This window comes from Tenrec ecaudatus, chromosome 8 (assembly GCF_050624435.1).
Source record: "Tenrec ecaudatus isolate mTenEca1 chromosome 8, mTenEca1.hap1, whole genome shotgun sequence".
Lineage (NCBI taxonomy): Eukaryota > Metazoa > Chordata > Mammalia > Afrosoricida > Tenrecidae > Tenrec > Tenrec ecaudatus.
In genome coordinates this window covers 5,662,594-5,679,426 of record NC_134537.1, presented here as the reverse complement: position 1 = coordinate 5,679,426, position 16,833 = coordinate 5,662,594, and the positions used below count along the sequence as shown (strand labels likewise).

Here is a 16,833-nt window from a genome sequence, read left to right as displayed (position 1 = left end):
AACAGCAACAACGCCTTGAATGGAAACCAGTAGCTGGTTCCTATTCCAAGCACGTAGAACATGTTCGAGTGAATGCTGCCTGTCATGACCATAGTTGGAATGCCACCTCTCCGTTATCTTCCTGAGGATTTACTCAGACATGCACTCCCTGCCTCCATGCTCTCATGGTGCTTCTAATTGCCTTACCGAACACTGCACATTCCATCTTCCGCATGTCCACGTGGTACTAGACATTGGACGTATCTATATTCTACACAGGCCCTTGCCTATGGATGGATTCCTTTAAGACATATAACAACGTAGCTCTGTCTTTTAGAACACTCTAAAGGTCCTCGCCAGTTTCAACCTTCTGCAGAGTATCCAGGGAAAGCCCTCAAGACCCTTGAGCAAGAGAAGACAGCATGCACGTTGAAGATCATGTAAAGCATGGTTGCACACGGGCTAGACACAGGGTGTCATGCCCATTCCTCTTTTCTGAGTGAAGCCAGATGGAAGTAGTTACAAACTCATGGAAATCAGGGACCAAACATCAGCCCACAAGAGAGTCTAATGAGGTTAAGGGAAGATGAGTGGCAATGGAGGGCAAGCCAGAAGGGTTAAAGCCAACTTGGGAGCAATACTCTGTAGGAATGGCATGTTGAGTCTGTAGAGTAAAACAGTATATAGGAATCAGACATGACACTTATACACGAATCAGACGTGACACTTATACACGAATCAGACGTGACACGTATACACGAATCAGGCATGACATGTATACACAAATCAGGCGTGACACTTGCATAGGACTTCTCACAATGAAAATACGGGAAGAGAATGCAGTATGACTCTGTATGTCGGAAGGGGGCAGAGAGTCATCTGCAAGTTCTGCGCTCTTACTTAAACCTGACCATGAACCAGGGTGTGACTAGCCATGCTAACATCCAGGCTGCATCGGAAAGTGGATTGTTGCAGATGCCCTTAGGTTAACAGCACCCTTATCATTTGATTTCCCTTACGATCTTTTAAATTTGTTTGATTTTTAAATATCTTCTGCCTTCTTTTTCATTGAGATGTTTAAAACCTGTTTTAATTTGTTGCTTTTAGTTCTTGCTTTTCAAAAAAAATATTTTTCTGCATATGAAATCCAGGCTAGGGGAAATCTGCAGAGACCACGATTGGATTAATGGCTCCTTAGGGGTAAAGCCGGGGGAGGGGGGGTTGGCAAGAACTGGGGAGCTAATCCCGATGAGGACCAGGATGAGGAAAAGGTAGTCAACCTGATGGAGGTGATGCCTGTACACCCTCCTGGGTGTGATTGGACTGCAGAATTGCACAATGTGTGGATGCATTCCAGCAAAACTGACGGAAACGAACCAAAAGGATGTGCAAAGGTCTGGTGTGGAGTGTGCCTGAGAGAAGTTCTCTTTGGCTCGACCACTCACTTTCCCTCATTTCAGAAGCTGCGCCAGAGCCTCTTTGGAACTCCTGCCCATGTCTTCAGTTCTGATTGGAAAAAGGCCTCTTTCCGGTTCCGCGAACCTTTTTCTGACCTGGCTTTTGCTTTGGAATTGGGAAAGGTAACGACCCATTTCATCATGTTTAAAACTCTCCCCCCCACCACGTTCTGTTCAGGCGTCATCCATACACGTGTGTGTTTTCATTAGCAACACATGTTAAAGAATATCAGCAATGAAAAAATGAACCTTAAATTCTAACAGAGTGAGATGATGGCATCCTTGCTGAGTTGGAATAAGTCTAAAATCCCCTTTCTTTTCCTTCAAATTCTAATTTTCCTGTCTCTTCCCTCCAAGTTTTAAGCACTACTAATGCTTTAGAAGGCAGGATGAGATTTGGACAAATTTTCCTGGCTTATTTAAAATCAAATAATTCAACGGCTATCTCTCTTCCTCTTAGACCAGTGGTTCTCAATCCTCCTAAGGCCACGACCCTTTCATACAGTTCCTCATGCTGTGGTGACCCGCCCCCCCCCCAACCATAAAATTATTTTTGTTGCTACTTCATAACTGTCATTTTGCTACTGTTATTAATCAGGCAACCCCTGTGAAAAGGTCATTTGACCACCAAAGGGGTCGCAACCCACAGGTTAAGAACCGCTGTCTTAGACCAAAAAGTCAAACATGTCACCATAAAGTTGATGCCAACTCACATTGACTCTGGAGAACACAATAGAACTGCCCGTGACTATAATGTTTATGGAAGCAGACTGCCACGTCTTTCTCATGGAGAACAGCTGGTGTGTTCTGAGTGCCAACTTCTGCCAGCGGCCCAGCCCTGGGCCACCTTGGTTCCTCCCGTACCTCCTACGATGTAAACGTTTGCTGTAAAGCAGGGGCGAGTGACAGCGGGATTTGTCTGTGGCGGCCGAGGTGATTCTGAATCGTGGACACCCCATGCTTGTCAGAGTAGAAGTGCCCCATTGGTGGGTTCTCGGTGGATCTCCAGGCTTTTCTTCCCAGGTGCCTCTGAGTGGGATCGAACTTCCTACCTTTGGGATAGCAGCCACTGTACTCAATATGTTCACCACCCAGGCAGCCCTCAGGTGGGACGTTCCTGCTGTGGGTCATCAAATGAATCCCAAGGTGACGGAGTGAAAGCGCCTCCTCGGGGTTCATCTCCTCTGGAAGGAGCGCTGGACAGTGCTGTCCAGTAAGGGCTGGACCGACCGCTTCAAGGCCCGTGGTTCCAATCCCCAGACACTCATCTAGAGAAGGATGACCCCTCTGCTATTGTAAAGCTTTGCAACCTCGGAAACCCTATAGAGCAGCGGTTCTCAACCTGTGGGTCGTGACCCCCTGGGAGTCGACGATCTTTTCACAGGCATCACCCGATTCATAGCAATAGCAAAATGACAGTGATGAAGTAGCAACAAAAACAATCTTATGGTTGGAGGTCACCACCACATGAGGAACGATTTAAAGGCTGCAGCATTAGGACGGTTAAGAATCACTGCTATAGAGGGCTGCTACGAGTCAGAATTGACTTGATGGCAGTGGATTTGGTTCTGAATCATTCCAGAAGCGTCCTGCCAATCATTTTCCCCACAGAGTCACTGGGGGTTCGAACGATGGTCCTTTTGGTTAGTGTGTTCGTCTGGGTAGACCAGAGAAACAAATACAGGGACACTCATGTGTGTAAGAAAAAGCTTTATATGCAAGAGCAGTTGAATATTGAGAAAACATCCCAGCCCAGTGCAGATCAAGTCCATAGGTACAATATTAGCCCGTATGTCCAATACCAATCTTTAAATTCCATGCAATGATGCCGAATGCAGGGAGATCACAGGCCAGTGGGTTAAGTCTTGTGGACCCAGTGGCGGGCAGTTTAGGCTTCTCAGCACTGGTGTGGGTCTCCATGTGGCTCTTCTAGCTCCAGGACTCTAGAATATCTCCATGTGTCTTGTCAGCAAGCATGTCTCAAAGGGAGTGTCTCAGTGTCCCACCTCCAGAGAACTATTTATCTCCCTGGCGTGTCCAAATCAAGCAGTGTCATCAGGTTGTGACTTGATTGACAGGTTAAACTCCACCCCTTTACTCTTAAGTCTCAAATTGACACCAGATTATGTAATTACCACAGTCCGCAACTGAGCACTTCGACGTGCCACACCGGGGCTCCTGCAGGTAGACTAGGGAAAGACCTGCGATCTCCATCAACTGAGCTCCGCAAAAGCAAACAGACAGGCCCAAACTAGTCACCGTGGATTCTAACGCGGCCCTGACGAGAAGGAAGCGATAGCCCACATGCATGCCATGCCGACTTGCTTGGCTCGGTTCGGGAGACTCCAGGAGGGAAAAGAATGCCAGCGCTCTGTTTTGTGAACAGCAGGCCCAGACGACTCCACCACAGTAAACCCAGCTCCCCACCTTCACGCACCTCAAGGTTCTTCCTCTCCTTTCCAGGGAGGTGCCCGGGGCGTCCAGATGGCTGTACAAGTCTCCCTGATCAAATACTTGCTGTTTACAAGGACAGGGAAGGGCTGTGACATTCACAGGTAAGAGGTCTGTGAGAAGTGCTTGCAGGGTGCCATTGTACCAGAGCCTTGACAAGCAAAATGACATTGTAACGGAACATTCCAGGGAAGGGGATCTGCCTCCTGAGGGAGAAAGGGCCGTTTCTAGCAGAGGGATGGATTCCAGGGCAGGGGAGGGCTCCCCAGAGGTCACTGTCAATGTTCAGTGGCAGGAATAAAAGTTGGCAGGTTTTATGCTCTGCTGCCGATCACCCTGTCAGGTAAGATTAAGTACGAGGTCTCAGGTGGGCTTGCTTGTCCTTATTGGATGGGAAGTCTCTCTTAACAATTCCAGGGAGGAATGCAACCTGGTGATGGAAAACCTGATGAATGAAGGATCAATTCTCTTACTTAGCCCAGCTGACAAAATACATAGTGTTTGGGAGTAGTCTATGAAGGAGAAGGAGGGGGGAAAATCCGTTTGAATTACTTTATCCTTAGAAGCTAGCAAACCCTATGGTGGATATGAGAGGGGATAGAAAGAAGGAAACGGCATACCTCTGCCCCCAGACAGGATGAGTTATCACCTAAAACAGGAACTAAATGCATCGCCACGTCTCTCAGAAGCAGAGCTTCAGATGGGAATGCTTATGCAAGCGGCTTATTAAGGAAGTGCCTCAGGAGGGGAGGACGAGGCAGAGAAGGTTAGTGTGGTGGCTGTGTCTCCTTGCATCGGTTTCAGGTCATAAAGACACCCCCTTGTGACAGAGTAGAATTGCTCCATTATAGGAGAAGCTTGCCTGGTCTGTCTCCTGTGGAGGCCCAAGGTGGGTTCAAAGTCCTGAACTTTTGGCTAGCAGCCCAGCACTTGACCACGGCACCACCAGGGCTCCTTCAGAAGTTAAGTACGAATGTGGCTTTCAGTGATGGCCCACCTCAGCTGGATCCCTCCAGGAGCTCTGGAGTGTCAGCTCCTCTTGAGGGCCAGCTCCACCTTCCGATAAGGGGGCAGGACTTTCCTGCCTCTGTCATCGGCTATGGGCTATGGGCTTTGGGCGGGGGGGGGGGGGGGCCTAGCTCCCAATCACGTCTGGGCAAAATGACTCCACTTCCTCAAGAACCATTGGAAAGTGGGAGCCTGAGTACCAGAAAGCATAGCAGATGGAAGGTGTGCCCATCCAACGAGTAACGGACCCACAGGATCTAGATGAAACACATGCATTTGCTGCCGGAGTGTACAGCCTTTCACCCAGTCACTGGGCTGTGATAACTTTTAAATAAACCCAGCGAGTCACTGCTAGTATAATGCTGCTCCAAGTGCCACCACTTCCAGGAAGCCTTCCTGGATCTTACCAGTCAGATGTTCTTCATTCTTCCACTTGCTGCATCCACCTTGCTGCATCCACCCTACAGCCCTGGTCCTCAGACTCCTATTTGTTACCCAAACTCAAACACCAGGTAAAAGGAACATGATTTGTGGGCCTTAAGCATGTCAAGACTGGAATTTATAGAAAACCATTTTCAGAACCGTGTGTGTTCTCTAGCCTGGGTTCTCTAGAGAAGCAAAATCGGTGCCACTGTCATCCGTAGACATAAAGAGAAATTTATATTTTAGAGAGTGGCTCACACAACTATAGAAATAAGTACATCCTATCTAAGTTCTGAGGGTCAGGTGTTAAGCTAGAGGCGTCTCCTGAGTCACATAGCATCAGGGCTGATGAACCCAAGATCATCACAAATAACACAAGCTAGTATCAGGCTGCAGTTACGGATGAATATGACGTCAGTGTATCAGGCTTGTGATTGGAGAGAAGAATGAATCCGGGGTCAGCAGATCAGATGGCAAGCTACTGCTGGACCCAGAGTTCAGTGGGTACTATATCAGGCTGTTGGTTCAAGTCCAAAGAACCAAAGGTTGATGAGCAAGATGCAGGATCCAGACCCAGCTAACACTGAGCAAGCTTGCCTACAGCATCAGTTTATCTAGGAAGAAGAGCTCACCACTCAGGAAACCTCCTTTCAATTGCATCTTACTCATCTGGGCTGTGACTTGAGTAAAGTAACTAATATTTGTATAACTGATTAGCTGCTCACAAAAGATCCAGATATGTGAGGTCCTGCCATGGAGAATTACTGGGTTGGATCCACAATCAATTCTCATGAAAGCGGCAGCCAGGGGATCAAACAATATATTGGACCTGATAAATCTGCTGTACAAGACCTTTTAATGTGTTAAAAAGCAAGACTGTTACTTTGAGGGCTAAGGTGTGTCCCAAGTCATGTTATTTTCAACTGACTCATATGCATGTGAAAGATGGACATTGAATAAAGAAGACTCTATGCATGTGAATTGTGGTGCTGACAAAGAATACTGAAAGTACCAGGGGCTGCCAAAATAATTAGCAAATTTATCTTGGCAAAAGTATAACCAAAATGCTCCTTAGAGGCAAGATGGCAAGATTTTGACTCCCATACTCTGGACACGTTGTCAGGAGAGGCCAGTCCATGGAGAAGGACACCAGCCTTAGTAAATTAGAGGGGCAGCAAAAAGAAGAAACTCCTCAGAGATATTGTGTTAGACCCGGTTGACTCAAGAAACAAATCCAGAGACACTCATATACGTGTAAGAGAGAGCTTTCTATCAAAAAGTAATCATACATCAAGCAAACATCCCAGTCCAGTCCAGATCAAGTCCATAAGTCCAATAGTAGTCCATAAATCCCTCTTCAGACTCACACAGCCACATGCAATGATGAAAAGTGCAAGAAGATCACAGGCTGGTGGGTGAAAAGTCTTGTGGATCCAGGAAGGTGAAGCAGGGAGAGGTGGGGTGGGGTTCCCAGGACCTTCCTTATGAGGAGGTCACATCCACAAGGAGGCATCATCAGGCTGTGACCTGGTTGACAGGGTTGACTCCACCCCTCCATTTCAAGTTGACATGAAATTATGTAAATACCACAGAGATGGATTAACACAGGGCACTGACGGGCTTAAACATAAGAACAACTGCGTGCAGCGGGTTGCTGTGTGTCAGAACCATCCCTATAGCACTGACAAGAACAATTGCCTGGCCACTGAGAATCCTGCCTCCCCTCCTTCCCCACCCCACCCCACCCCCACAAGTTGTCAGAAAACCTAACTATCACAAAGGTCCCAGAATTCTTCAGGGAAAGGAAAGTTCCACTACACTGCCATTGAACCAATTCTAACTCAGAGTGACTCTGGAAGGCAGACGAGAATTACTCCATAGGGTATTCAAGGAATAAACCTTCATGGGAGAAGTCTCATCTTTTTTCTGTTGAGCTGACGGTGGGGTTGAACATTAGATCTCCCAATGAACAGTACAATGCTTAACCCGCTCACTGTTCCACTAGATGGAAACCTTACCTACAGAAGCGGGTAGATTTAGTTGGAGGATATGTAAAAAACTATGCTAATATTTTATTTGGTAAGATTTCTATAGCTGTATAACATTGTTTTTTTTTTTCCTTACTTACCCTTGGATCTGTGAAGATTGTAGCAGAGCAGGTGGAACAAAATTAGTAGGTTTGTTGCTAGTATTGTTGGGTGCTATCCAAGTGGTACAGGGTAATAGCAACCTATTGACGACAGAACAAACACGTCTTGAGCCATCCTCACAGTTGTTCTTAGGCTTGAGCCTAGTTTTGCAGCCAAGGCATCAACCCACTGTATCTTCAAGCATTTTTCTCTTTTGTTCACCAAAGAGCCCTTCTTCTGTACCAAGCATGATTAAATACATCGTTTGATTCCTTGGCTGCTGCTTCCATCAGCATTGATTGTGGATCCAAGCAACAGGAAATCTTTGACAACTTCCTTTTTTTTTTTTTTCCTATTTATCATGACGTTGTCCGTTTGGTCCAGTTGTGAGGAATTTTTGTTTCCTTTACACCGAGCTGAAATCCATAGTGAAGACCATAATCTTTGATCTTCATCACTGAATGAAGTCCTCTTCACTTTCAGCGAGTAAGGTCCTGTCGTCTGCATATCGAAAATGGTTAGTGAGCCTTCCTCGAATCCTGATGCCAGACTCTTTTTCGGGTCGTTGAGCTAATCAGATTATTTGCTCAGCACACTGATTGCATACATATGGTGGAAGGATACAGCCCTGAGTCACACCCTCCCTGATCTTAAGTACACTCCTTGGCCTTATTCTGTTCCAACTACTAGTGCCTTTTGGTCCATGTACAGGTTCTGCATGCACATAATCAGTGTTCCGGAATTCCCATTCTCTGCCACGTTATCCATAATTTGTTATGATCCACACAGTGGTATGCTTTTACACAGTCCATGAAACACAGAGAAACATCTTCCTGGCATGTTCTGCTTTCAGTCACTATCCATCTGGTGGCGGCAATGCTATCCCTTGTGACATGTCTTCATCTGCATCTGTCTGGAATTTCTAGCAGCTCTCTGGCATCCATTGCTGAATGGTCTTCAGAAAAAGTGTACTTGATTGTGATATTAGTGATCCTATTTAATCATTTCTGCATTCTCTTTGGGTCACCTTTCTTTGTAATGGTGACCTTAACAGGGGTCGCCTGTGTTAGTCTGGGTACTTTACAGAAACAAATCCACATAAATTCATGTATAGAAGAGAGTTTTATATAAAGGGTAAATGCACGTCAAGAAAGCATCCCAACCCAGTGTTGCCTACGCCCACAAGTCCAACATTAACCCATATGTCTGACACCAATCCACAAAGTCCTCCTCCATCTCACAAAGATACCGACTGCAGGAGGAAAGCCAAATCAGTGAACATATAAGCAACTCAGCGCTGGCAGGGGTCTCCACACGGCTATTCTAGCACCCAGGGCTGCATCGGGGTAGGTCCATGTGGCTTCTCCTCAGGGATGTCTTGCAGGAAGTGAGCTTTGCCAGCTGAAGCAGGAAACTGGCTAACGCAGCTGCACCCTGGTCTGACCATCACAAAGCAAGAGACCTGAGAACTAGAAAGGCGAGGCTCACTAAGCCATTTATCCTTCCTGCCCTTCAATTAACCCCACATGTGTTGATCAGCCAGGTTGGCACAATAACTAACTAACTCATCACCTGATTCATAACAGTAGCAAAATGACTGTTATGAATTAGCAATGAATATAATTTTATGGTTGGGGATCACCATGACATGAGGAATTGTATTAAAGGGTCACAGCATTAGGAAGGCTGAGAACTGCTGGAGAAAATTAAGGAGCTCTTTCAGTTATTTGGTCAGGTTACTGTCTTCCAAATTTCTTGGCATAGATAATTTACTGCTCCTAGTGCTTCATCGGCTTGGTGGGACATTTCAACTGGTATTCTGTCAGTTCCTAGAGGCTTGTTTTCCACTAAGGTCTACATTACATCTTGAACTTCTCCCTTCAATATGATTTGTTCTTGATTATATGCTACTTCTTGAAATAGTTGAATGTACACTATGTCTTATTAGTACAATGACTGTGTGTTCTTTCTACTTTCTTTTGATGCTTCCTGCAACATTCAATATTTTGCTCATAGACTTCTTCAGTCTTGCAACCTGAGGCTTGATGCTTTCCTTCAGTTCTTGCAGCTTGAGAAATAGACGACATGGACTTCCTTTCTGACTTTCTAACTCTTTGCACATCTCATTATAATATTTTGCATTGTCCTGGACTGCATTTTCAAATCTCTGTTCAACTCTTCTTCATCCCTCCCATTTATTTTATCTACTCTACGTTCAATGGCAGGTTTCAAAGTCTCTTGAGATGCCCACGTTGGTCTTTTCCAGCTTGCTTGTCTTCTTAATGGCCTTTTGCTTTCTTCATCTATGATGGTCTTTGTATCATTCTACAACTCATCTTGTCTTCAATAATTAGTGTTCAATGTGTCAAATCTTGCGACGGTCTATAGATCCAGGTGGGGTATACTCAAGGTCATGTTTTGGTTCTCATTGCCTTGTTTTAGTTTTCTTCTGCTTCTAATGTATATATGAACATTAGGTCCATAGTTGCCCTCTGGTCTTGTTCTGCCTGATGATATTTGAACTTCTCCTTTTTCTATTACCACTTATATAATCAATTTGATTCGTGTATTTTACCTAGTGAGTTTCGCTTGTATTGTTGCTGTTTATGTTGTTGAAAAGAGGTATTTTCAATGAAGAAGTCATTAGTTATACAAAATTGTATCATGAGATCTTTGGCTTTATTTATATAACCCAAACCACATTTTCCAACTTCTAATCTTTGTTTCCACCATTTACATTGTAATTATCAATGTACCTTGATTGCATGTTTGATCAATTTCAGATTGAAGCAGTTAGTAGAACTCTTCAGTTTTTACACCATTCACTTTAGTGGATGGTACATAATTTTAAATAAATAGCTGTATTAATCATTTTTGTAAGTGTATGGATATAAGATTTATCTTGAAATGTTCTCTTTGATGATGAATGTGACATCATTGTTCTTGAAATTTTCATTTTTTGCATAGTAAACCATATGATTATCTGATTAAATATAGTTAATACCAGTCCAATAAGTTCAGTAATGCCTTGGAGAGTGATCTTTTTGGTTCCATTTCATTGTAGATAAACTTTCCATTTACAATCCAACTTTCAATTCCATAGATCTATACTCCATATGTTCCATGTCCTAATCACAATAGTGTTTTGAGGCTACTTTTTCTCATTTTGATTTGTACCCATCTGCAAATGAAGGTCACGGATCTTTGCTCCATCCACATCATTAAAGTGGTTCTACTTTAAGGAAGCAGCTCTTCAGTTATATTGTTGAGGGCCTTCCATCGCTTACCATCTATCATTATGTCAGATAATGTCACACTGGTAGCAAAAAGGGTTTCAATGGCTAATCCTTGAGAAGTAGACAGCCTGTTCCTTCGTCCTAATCTATTCTTAGTCTAAGTTGTATCATACACAAACTCATTGCCATCAAGTCAACGCTGACTCATAATGAGCCTATAGGACAGGATAGACCTGCCCCTGTGAGTTTCCAAGACTGTAAATGTTAACAGGAGAAGAAAGCCCTGTCATTCTCCCAAGGAAGAACTGGTGGTTTCAAACTGCTGACATTGCAGATCGCAGCCCAACAAGGAACAACTAGGCCACCAGGGCTCCTTTGTGTCCTATATTTATGCATCCATCCATCCATCCATCCATCCATCCTTAGTCATGTTTGTATCATTGAAGAGCCTTTAAAACCTGTTCATCATGGTTGACTGTAGTGAATCAAAATTAACTGGTATGGCTCTTCTGTCCATAGTCTTGATAATGCCTACCAAATGACTGCTGGGTCATGCAAATAAGGTATAAGGATTCTACCTTGGGATTGATCTGTTTTGCTGTTCCACTGGGTATAAAAGTTAGCCAGCTCAGAAGTAGGAGCAGAGGAAGCTCATGACAGCAAGAGAGACAAGCCAGGAAGGAGTACATGCGAGATCCCTGCCTGAAGTGACAAAGGCTAAAAGGCACCAGAGGCCAGAGCACCATGAGACAGAGCAGAGGAGATGTGCCAAGACTTTGAGACACAGTGCTGGGCTTCCCAGTCCACAGAAAGAGTAAAACCGAGTGCCTTTGGATCCAGTGACGTTATAAGTGTCTCAGTGCTGGCGGCAGTCTCTAGGTGACCTCTCTGGCTTCAGAGGTCTGGTTGCATCAGAGAAGGTCCATGTGGCTTCTCCAGCTCAGGGCACTAGTGTAGTTCCATGTGTCTTGTCAGTTGCAATGTCTCCCAGGGAGTCAGCGGAGAGAGAGAGAATATGTCTCCCAACTCTAAGGAGGAAAATATAGGAGTTCCCAGAATTCCCAAGAGAAGGCCATGTCCACACAGAGGCCACAGTCGGTATATCTTGATTCACAGGCCAGACTCCATCCCTTCACTTGTAATCCTCTCAAATTGACACCAGATTATATAACTACTACAGCCATGAATCATGTGATCAGTTCCTTACCACCAAATCATATCATTCTATCAGCAACTCCCCTCCCCTCCTCCTACCCAGACCATCAGGAAACGAGGAAATCTGCCCGGTCTGAATGAGCTCCCCCGCCCCCAGCTGTTGGGTGTGAATTACAATGACTACAACTAACAGATCCATATTAAATACATCCGCACACCACAGCTGCTATATAGATCTCCTTTCCAGCGACAGTGGGCAGTTCAAGGCCTCCCGTGGCATTTTCTACTGTCGGTTGATGATGGAAGCAAACAGACTCAGCCTGGATTCAGAAGGAGACACAAAACTGGAGGCCCTGGCCTATGAGTGAGAAAGGGTTCGTGCTTACACTTTCATTAACTCCCCTCCTGCATTACAGCTTACAGGAAATGAGCAAGCAAGAACAGGAGCAAGCCATGGCCAAGACATTAGCTGGCATCCTTTGGGCGGCCGGAGCCACTCAGAAGGCCACCGTCTGTCTTGTGACCGAGGATACTTATGTTGCCTCCACTCCTGACTATGCCAGGGATGATTTCACAGAGCCGGTGAGTGGCCAACGTACCGTGCAACTACACTGGCCCCAGACAGGGAGTGTGAGCCCCTCTCATGTGCCTGTGTGTGCCTGGAGAGGGCCCAGGCACCTTTCAAAGAGCAAATGCCTTCCATGGCCTTGGGAGTGACACAAAACCCAAACAAACAAACTCACTACCATCCTGTTGATTTCCGACCCACAGTGACCCTACAGCGCAGAGCAGAGGTGCTCCTTAGGCTTTCTGAGGCTACAAATCTTTAGGGACGCAGATGCCTTCATCTTTCTTCCGTGGAGCAGCTGATGGGGTTGAACTGCCAACCTTTCGATTAGCTGTCTAATGCTTAACCCACTGGGCCACCAGGCTCCTTGTAAGGGGCTCAGCCACCCCAAAGGGAGAACCTGGCTATGAATTTCTCCTCCAAAATTGACTGTGTTCAAGCGTTCTCCCTGCCTGAAAATCATCATAAATGACATTCCCATAACTGCTATCTTAAGGATAATTAAATTCTATTAGGAAAAAAAGAAATCAATGGTTTTAATGTTCACTGATTTAAAACTGAGGACTGTAAATCTTGATGATGCCAGTAGCCGCCTAATTTCACCAGGTCTGCTTGGCACGGCCCCAGGTGAGGACGTGTGTCAGCCTGTTAGCAAGGTGATCGTGCAAAGGGAAAAAAAACCCTCCTTTGAGGGAATAACAGTGAGTTGACATCCCTCAGATGTGACTTTCATCTTCCTTTTCATTTTTATCTTATATTCCTGACTTATAGCTCCAGCTGTTTGAATTTACAGAGAAAGAAGTCACGGAGAAATTCGTCTCTGATCATTTACAATGTGTAAGTGTCTCAGTGTGGAGGTAATTCCTTTACGGTCAACCTGTCTTACAGGAAACTTCTCTCTGTGTAAAGCATGTGCCTAATGATGCTGGTTAAGAAAGACAGGTCATTTTCAGAGCTAAGAAAGGCGTCACCAGAGAGAGCGAAGCCTGCTCCCCCCTCCCTGCAACCTAGAAAAAAGCACACATCATAAAGGCCCCTCACAGATGCCTCTCTTCCCTCCGCTGGTCAAACTTAGAGAACAATCTTTTAGAGGGCCTCTGCCAGGCTTTCCTGAAGGGCTGATAAAGTTGCCCGGTCTCCGCTAATGAATAAGAAGTCAAAATGGAAACAAAAGAAAGAAAATAAGAAAAATTGACCCCTCATCTCAGTTGCTATAATCACCATCTACATTGATCCCAAGTAAATGCCTTTTGGTCTCATTTTATGTCTTCTATCAGTACCTGCCACGTCATGGCCTCTGCTGCGGTGAGTAGGGACAACATGGAGCACCATCGTGGTGGGAAGTGGAATATGCATCTTAGAGATTGCTCTGGAAGGAGAGAGGAGTAATCTTGGTGATGCCCTATATTAAGCATTGAAATGATAAACAAAAAGTCAATGGTTTTAACCCGTAGAGAGTTCTGAGGGAGAAAGATGAGATTGTCTGGTCCCAGCAGGCTTGTCTTCAAGCAGCCACCTAAGTGAGGTGATAAGGAAGAAACACACCATCTGGGCGATCCAAGGATCGTAAACAATAAAATCCAAATCCAAGGAGGAAATGGTATCAGAGTTTAAATTGTGAACACCCAGTTTACAGAAGTGGAAGACCAAAATCCATTTGCAGACCCCCTCCCTGTCACACACACACACACACACACACACACACACACACACACACACACACACACACACTATGTTTTAAGCCTCCGTGGTGATTCCCCTCTCAACATAGTCCTGGGGTGGGAATAGCCTTGAGCATTGCAAAGTCAATGTGGCATATGTAGTTAGGTTAAAATGTAGTATCATTGGATCTACCTCTTGACCCGTCTAAAGTTGTTTCAGTTTTTAATCTTTTCTGCTTTTAATCTTTTCCATTGAGGGTTTTTCTATCTTTTGTGTAGTCATTGCTGTTGGGATTTTTGTTTATTTCCTCTTGTTTGTATTTTGTCTGACTTTCTGTCTATGAAGTCCAGGAGAGTAGCTGGATTACTAATTCCCTCGGGGCATGGCAGGGGGGGATGGGGGTGAGGGGTGAGGAGTAGAAGGAGAACCAGAAGGAAATGTCCTGCACTTGGGGTGCTTTGTTCTGCACTTGGGGTGCTTGCTTCATTCTTCTTAGTATGATGCGCAATTACATAGTAGGATATGTCAAGTGTCTGTCAAGAAAACTATGTTTTAAAGATTTATAGCCTTTTTTAAACCCTGTGGAGCCATTCTACTCTGCCTGACAGAGTTGCTGGGAGAGGCAATGGGCCCGTTGGCAGTGGGTTTTCTGGGAGGATGTAGAAGGAAAGGAAACACAATCAGAAGAGCCATTGAGCCAGACTCATAGAACTGTGGAAGGGAGACAAGAAGTTGGTGAAACTTACTGCTCCATTCCTTTCAAAGTCCTATTGAGGTAAAATTGTGGAATGGGTCTTCACCACGCACTAACTATTGACCTTGGTTAAACCTATGCACAGGCTTTGGGTTAACCTTTGTGGCTGGCAGTAGAAAGGTTTCCCCAAGGATAGCTATGCCCTACTTCAGAGAACCTGTAAATATGTTACTTTCCCTGGCAAAGAGGGGTCATGGTTATACGTGGAATTAAGGTTGCTAATGAGCTGGCTTCAAAATGAGGAGAGCAGCATGAATTATCCACGTGAACCCAGTATCACCAAAGAATCTAAACATGGAAGAGAGAGGCAAAGATGTTTGCAGGATCTTGGGCTCTGGACAGAATACAAACCACCATTGCTGGTTTTGAATATGGAAGAAGGTAGTTGCCAGTCAACGGAATGCAGGCAGACTCTCGAGAAACTGGAAACAGGGCTTCAGACTGGTTCAGGTTGGTTCAAGCTCCTGTTGAGGATTTCCATTTCCACCCCAGCTATACTGGATTGGGATTTATATGTTAACAAGATCCTCAAATAATTCTATTACAAAATAAATATTAGTGCCCCCTTCATTCACTCGATGATGGAAATTCATGGCCTACTCAAGAGAAAGGGATTTTCTGATGAACTTTTTGAAGCCCCCTAGTTTCCTCTCAAAGGCATGCCTTTATCTGCGGGGGGAGGGGGAGGAGCTGCACATTGTGGAAAGCACCCCGAGACTCTTACTAAAAGTCTACCTGTCGACAGTGGGTTTTCCACCCATCATCAAGATTGGTGAGTCCTGCGTCCCATCCATTAGGGCAGGGGTCTCCCGCTGTGAGTCTGAGTGGGACAGTTGACCTATCATATATAACTGACATCATTAGTCTCAAGCAAACGAACAAAAAAACCAAGCTCATGCCGTTGAGTTGCTTCCAACTCGTGGAGACCCTAAGTGGTATATTTTTCAAAATTTTGTATCAGTGAACATCAAAAACATTGGGAACCCCACATGAACACCCAGCTTTTTGCCCTCCTTCAAAAGCCCCAGAAAATCTGGCTACAATGGGTCCACATTTTTGCATATCCTCAACTAGCCAGAGTAGGGGTCAGCTACCCCCATTTGACAGGATGGGGTAATGGCTTCCTAAAGGTGACCAAGTTGCTACACCCTGGAGCCCGTGTGTGTGTTACCTGTTGTGGTGACAGAGAAGTTTGATTGATGTGAGTAAAGGTTTTGCATCGGCAAAAGCTTTTTGTCTTATCTGAGTAGGTCAAGCGTAGTCATCAAAAACAAAACAAAACAAAAAAGACACAGCTGTTGAGTCAATTCCAACTCAATAAAACTGCCCCACAGGGCTTCCGAGACGACTTTTAATAGAAGCAGACTGCTGGAGCTGTCTCTCAGGGAGCGGCTGGCGGTTTTGAACCACTCATCTCTTAGATGGCAGCTGAGCTCTTTACCCACTGTGCCATGAGGACCCCCAAAGACCATCACGGGAACCCTTACAGGAAGGAAGCCAAGCGTCAGAGTCAGAGGAAGGAAGTGACAACATGGGACATCAGCTGAGGAATAGGATGACTTTTAGAAGCTGAAAAAAAATGCTCTCTCTCTCTCTCTCTCTCTCTCTCTCTCTCTCTCTCTCTCACACACACACACACACACACACACACACACACACACACACACACAGTTGTCCTGGAATCAATTCACGTCAACCCCATGTACATCAGACAACAGCTGCCCCTCACAGGGCTTCCCCGGCTCATAGTTTGGAAGCAGAGCACCAGGTCTCTTCTGAGGCTCTGCCAATGTTTCAGCTGTACGTGAACGAAAGTAATGGCGGCTGCTTTGAGGACTGAGATGCGCCTGGCCCAAACCATGGTCTTTTCAGTCTCCTCACATGCACGTGGACGTTGGCCTCTGAATAGGGAAGGCCAAGGAGGAATCGGTGCATTGGAATTATGACACCAAAAGAACAAATAAATTTGTCTTGGGAAAAAGTACAGCCAGAGAGAGGCTTAGAAGCCAAG

General features: G+C 45.3%; 1 protein-coding gene across 1 annotated transcript in view; it reads left to right on the top strand.

Annotated features, from left to right (window-relative positions):
• Positions 1-16,833, top strand: part of MINDY4B (MINDY family member 4B) — a 45,398-nt gene that overhangs the window by 7,575 nt on the left and 20,990 nt on the right. Inside the window, exons 4-7 of the mRNA XM_075555853.1 lie at positions 1,440-1,559; positions 3,900-3,991; positions 12,255-12,420; positions 13,178-13,243. Of these exons, the coding sequence (XP_075411968.1) occupies positions 1,440-1,559; positions 3,900-3,991; positions 12,255-12,420; positions 13,178-13,243 (444 nt within the window). The remainder of the gene's footprint in view (positions 1-1,439; positions 1,560-3,899; positions 3,992-12,254; positions 12,421-13,177; positions 13,244-16,833) is intronic.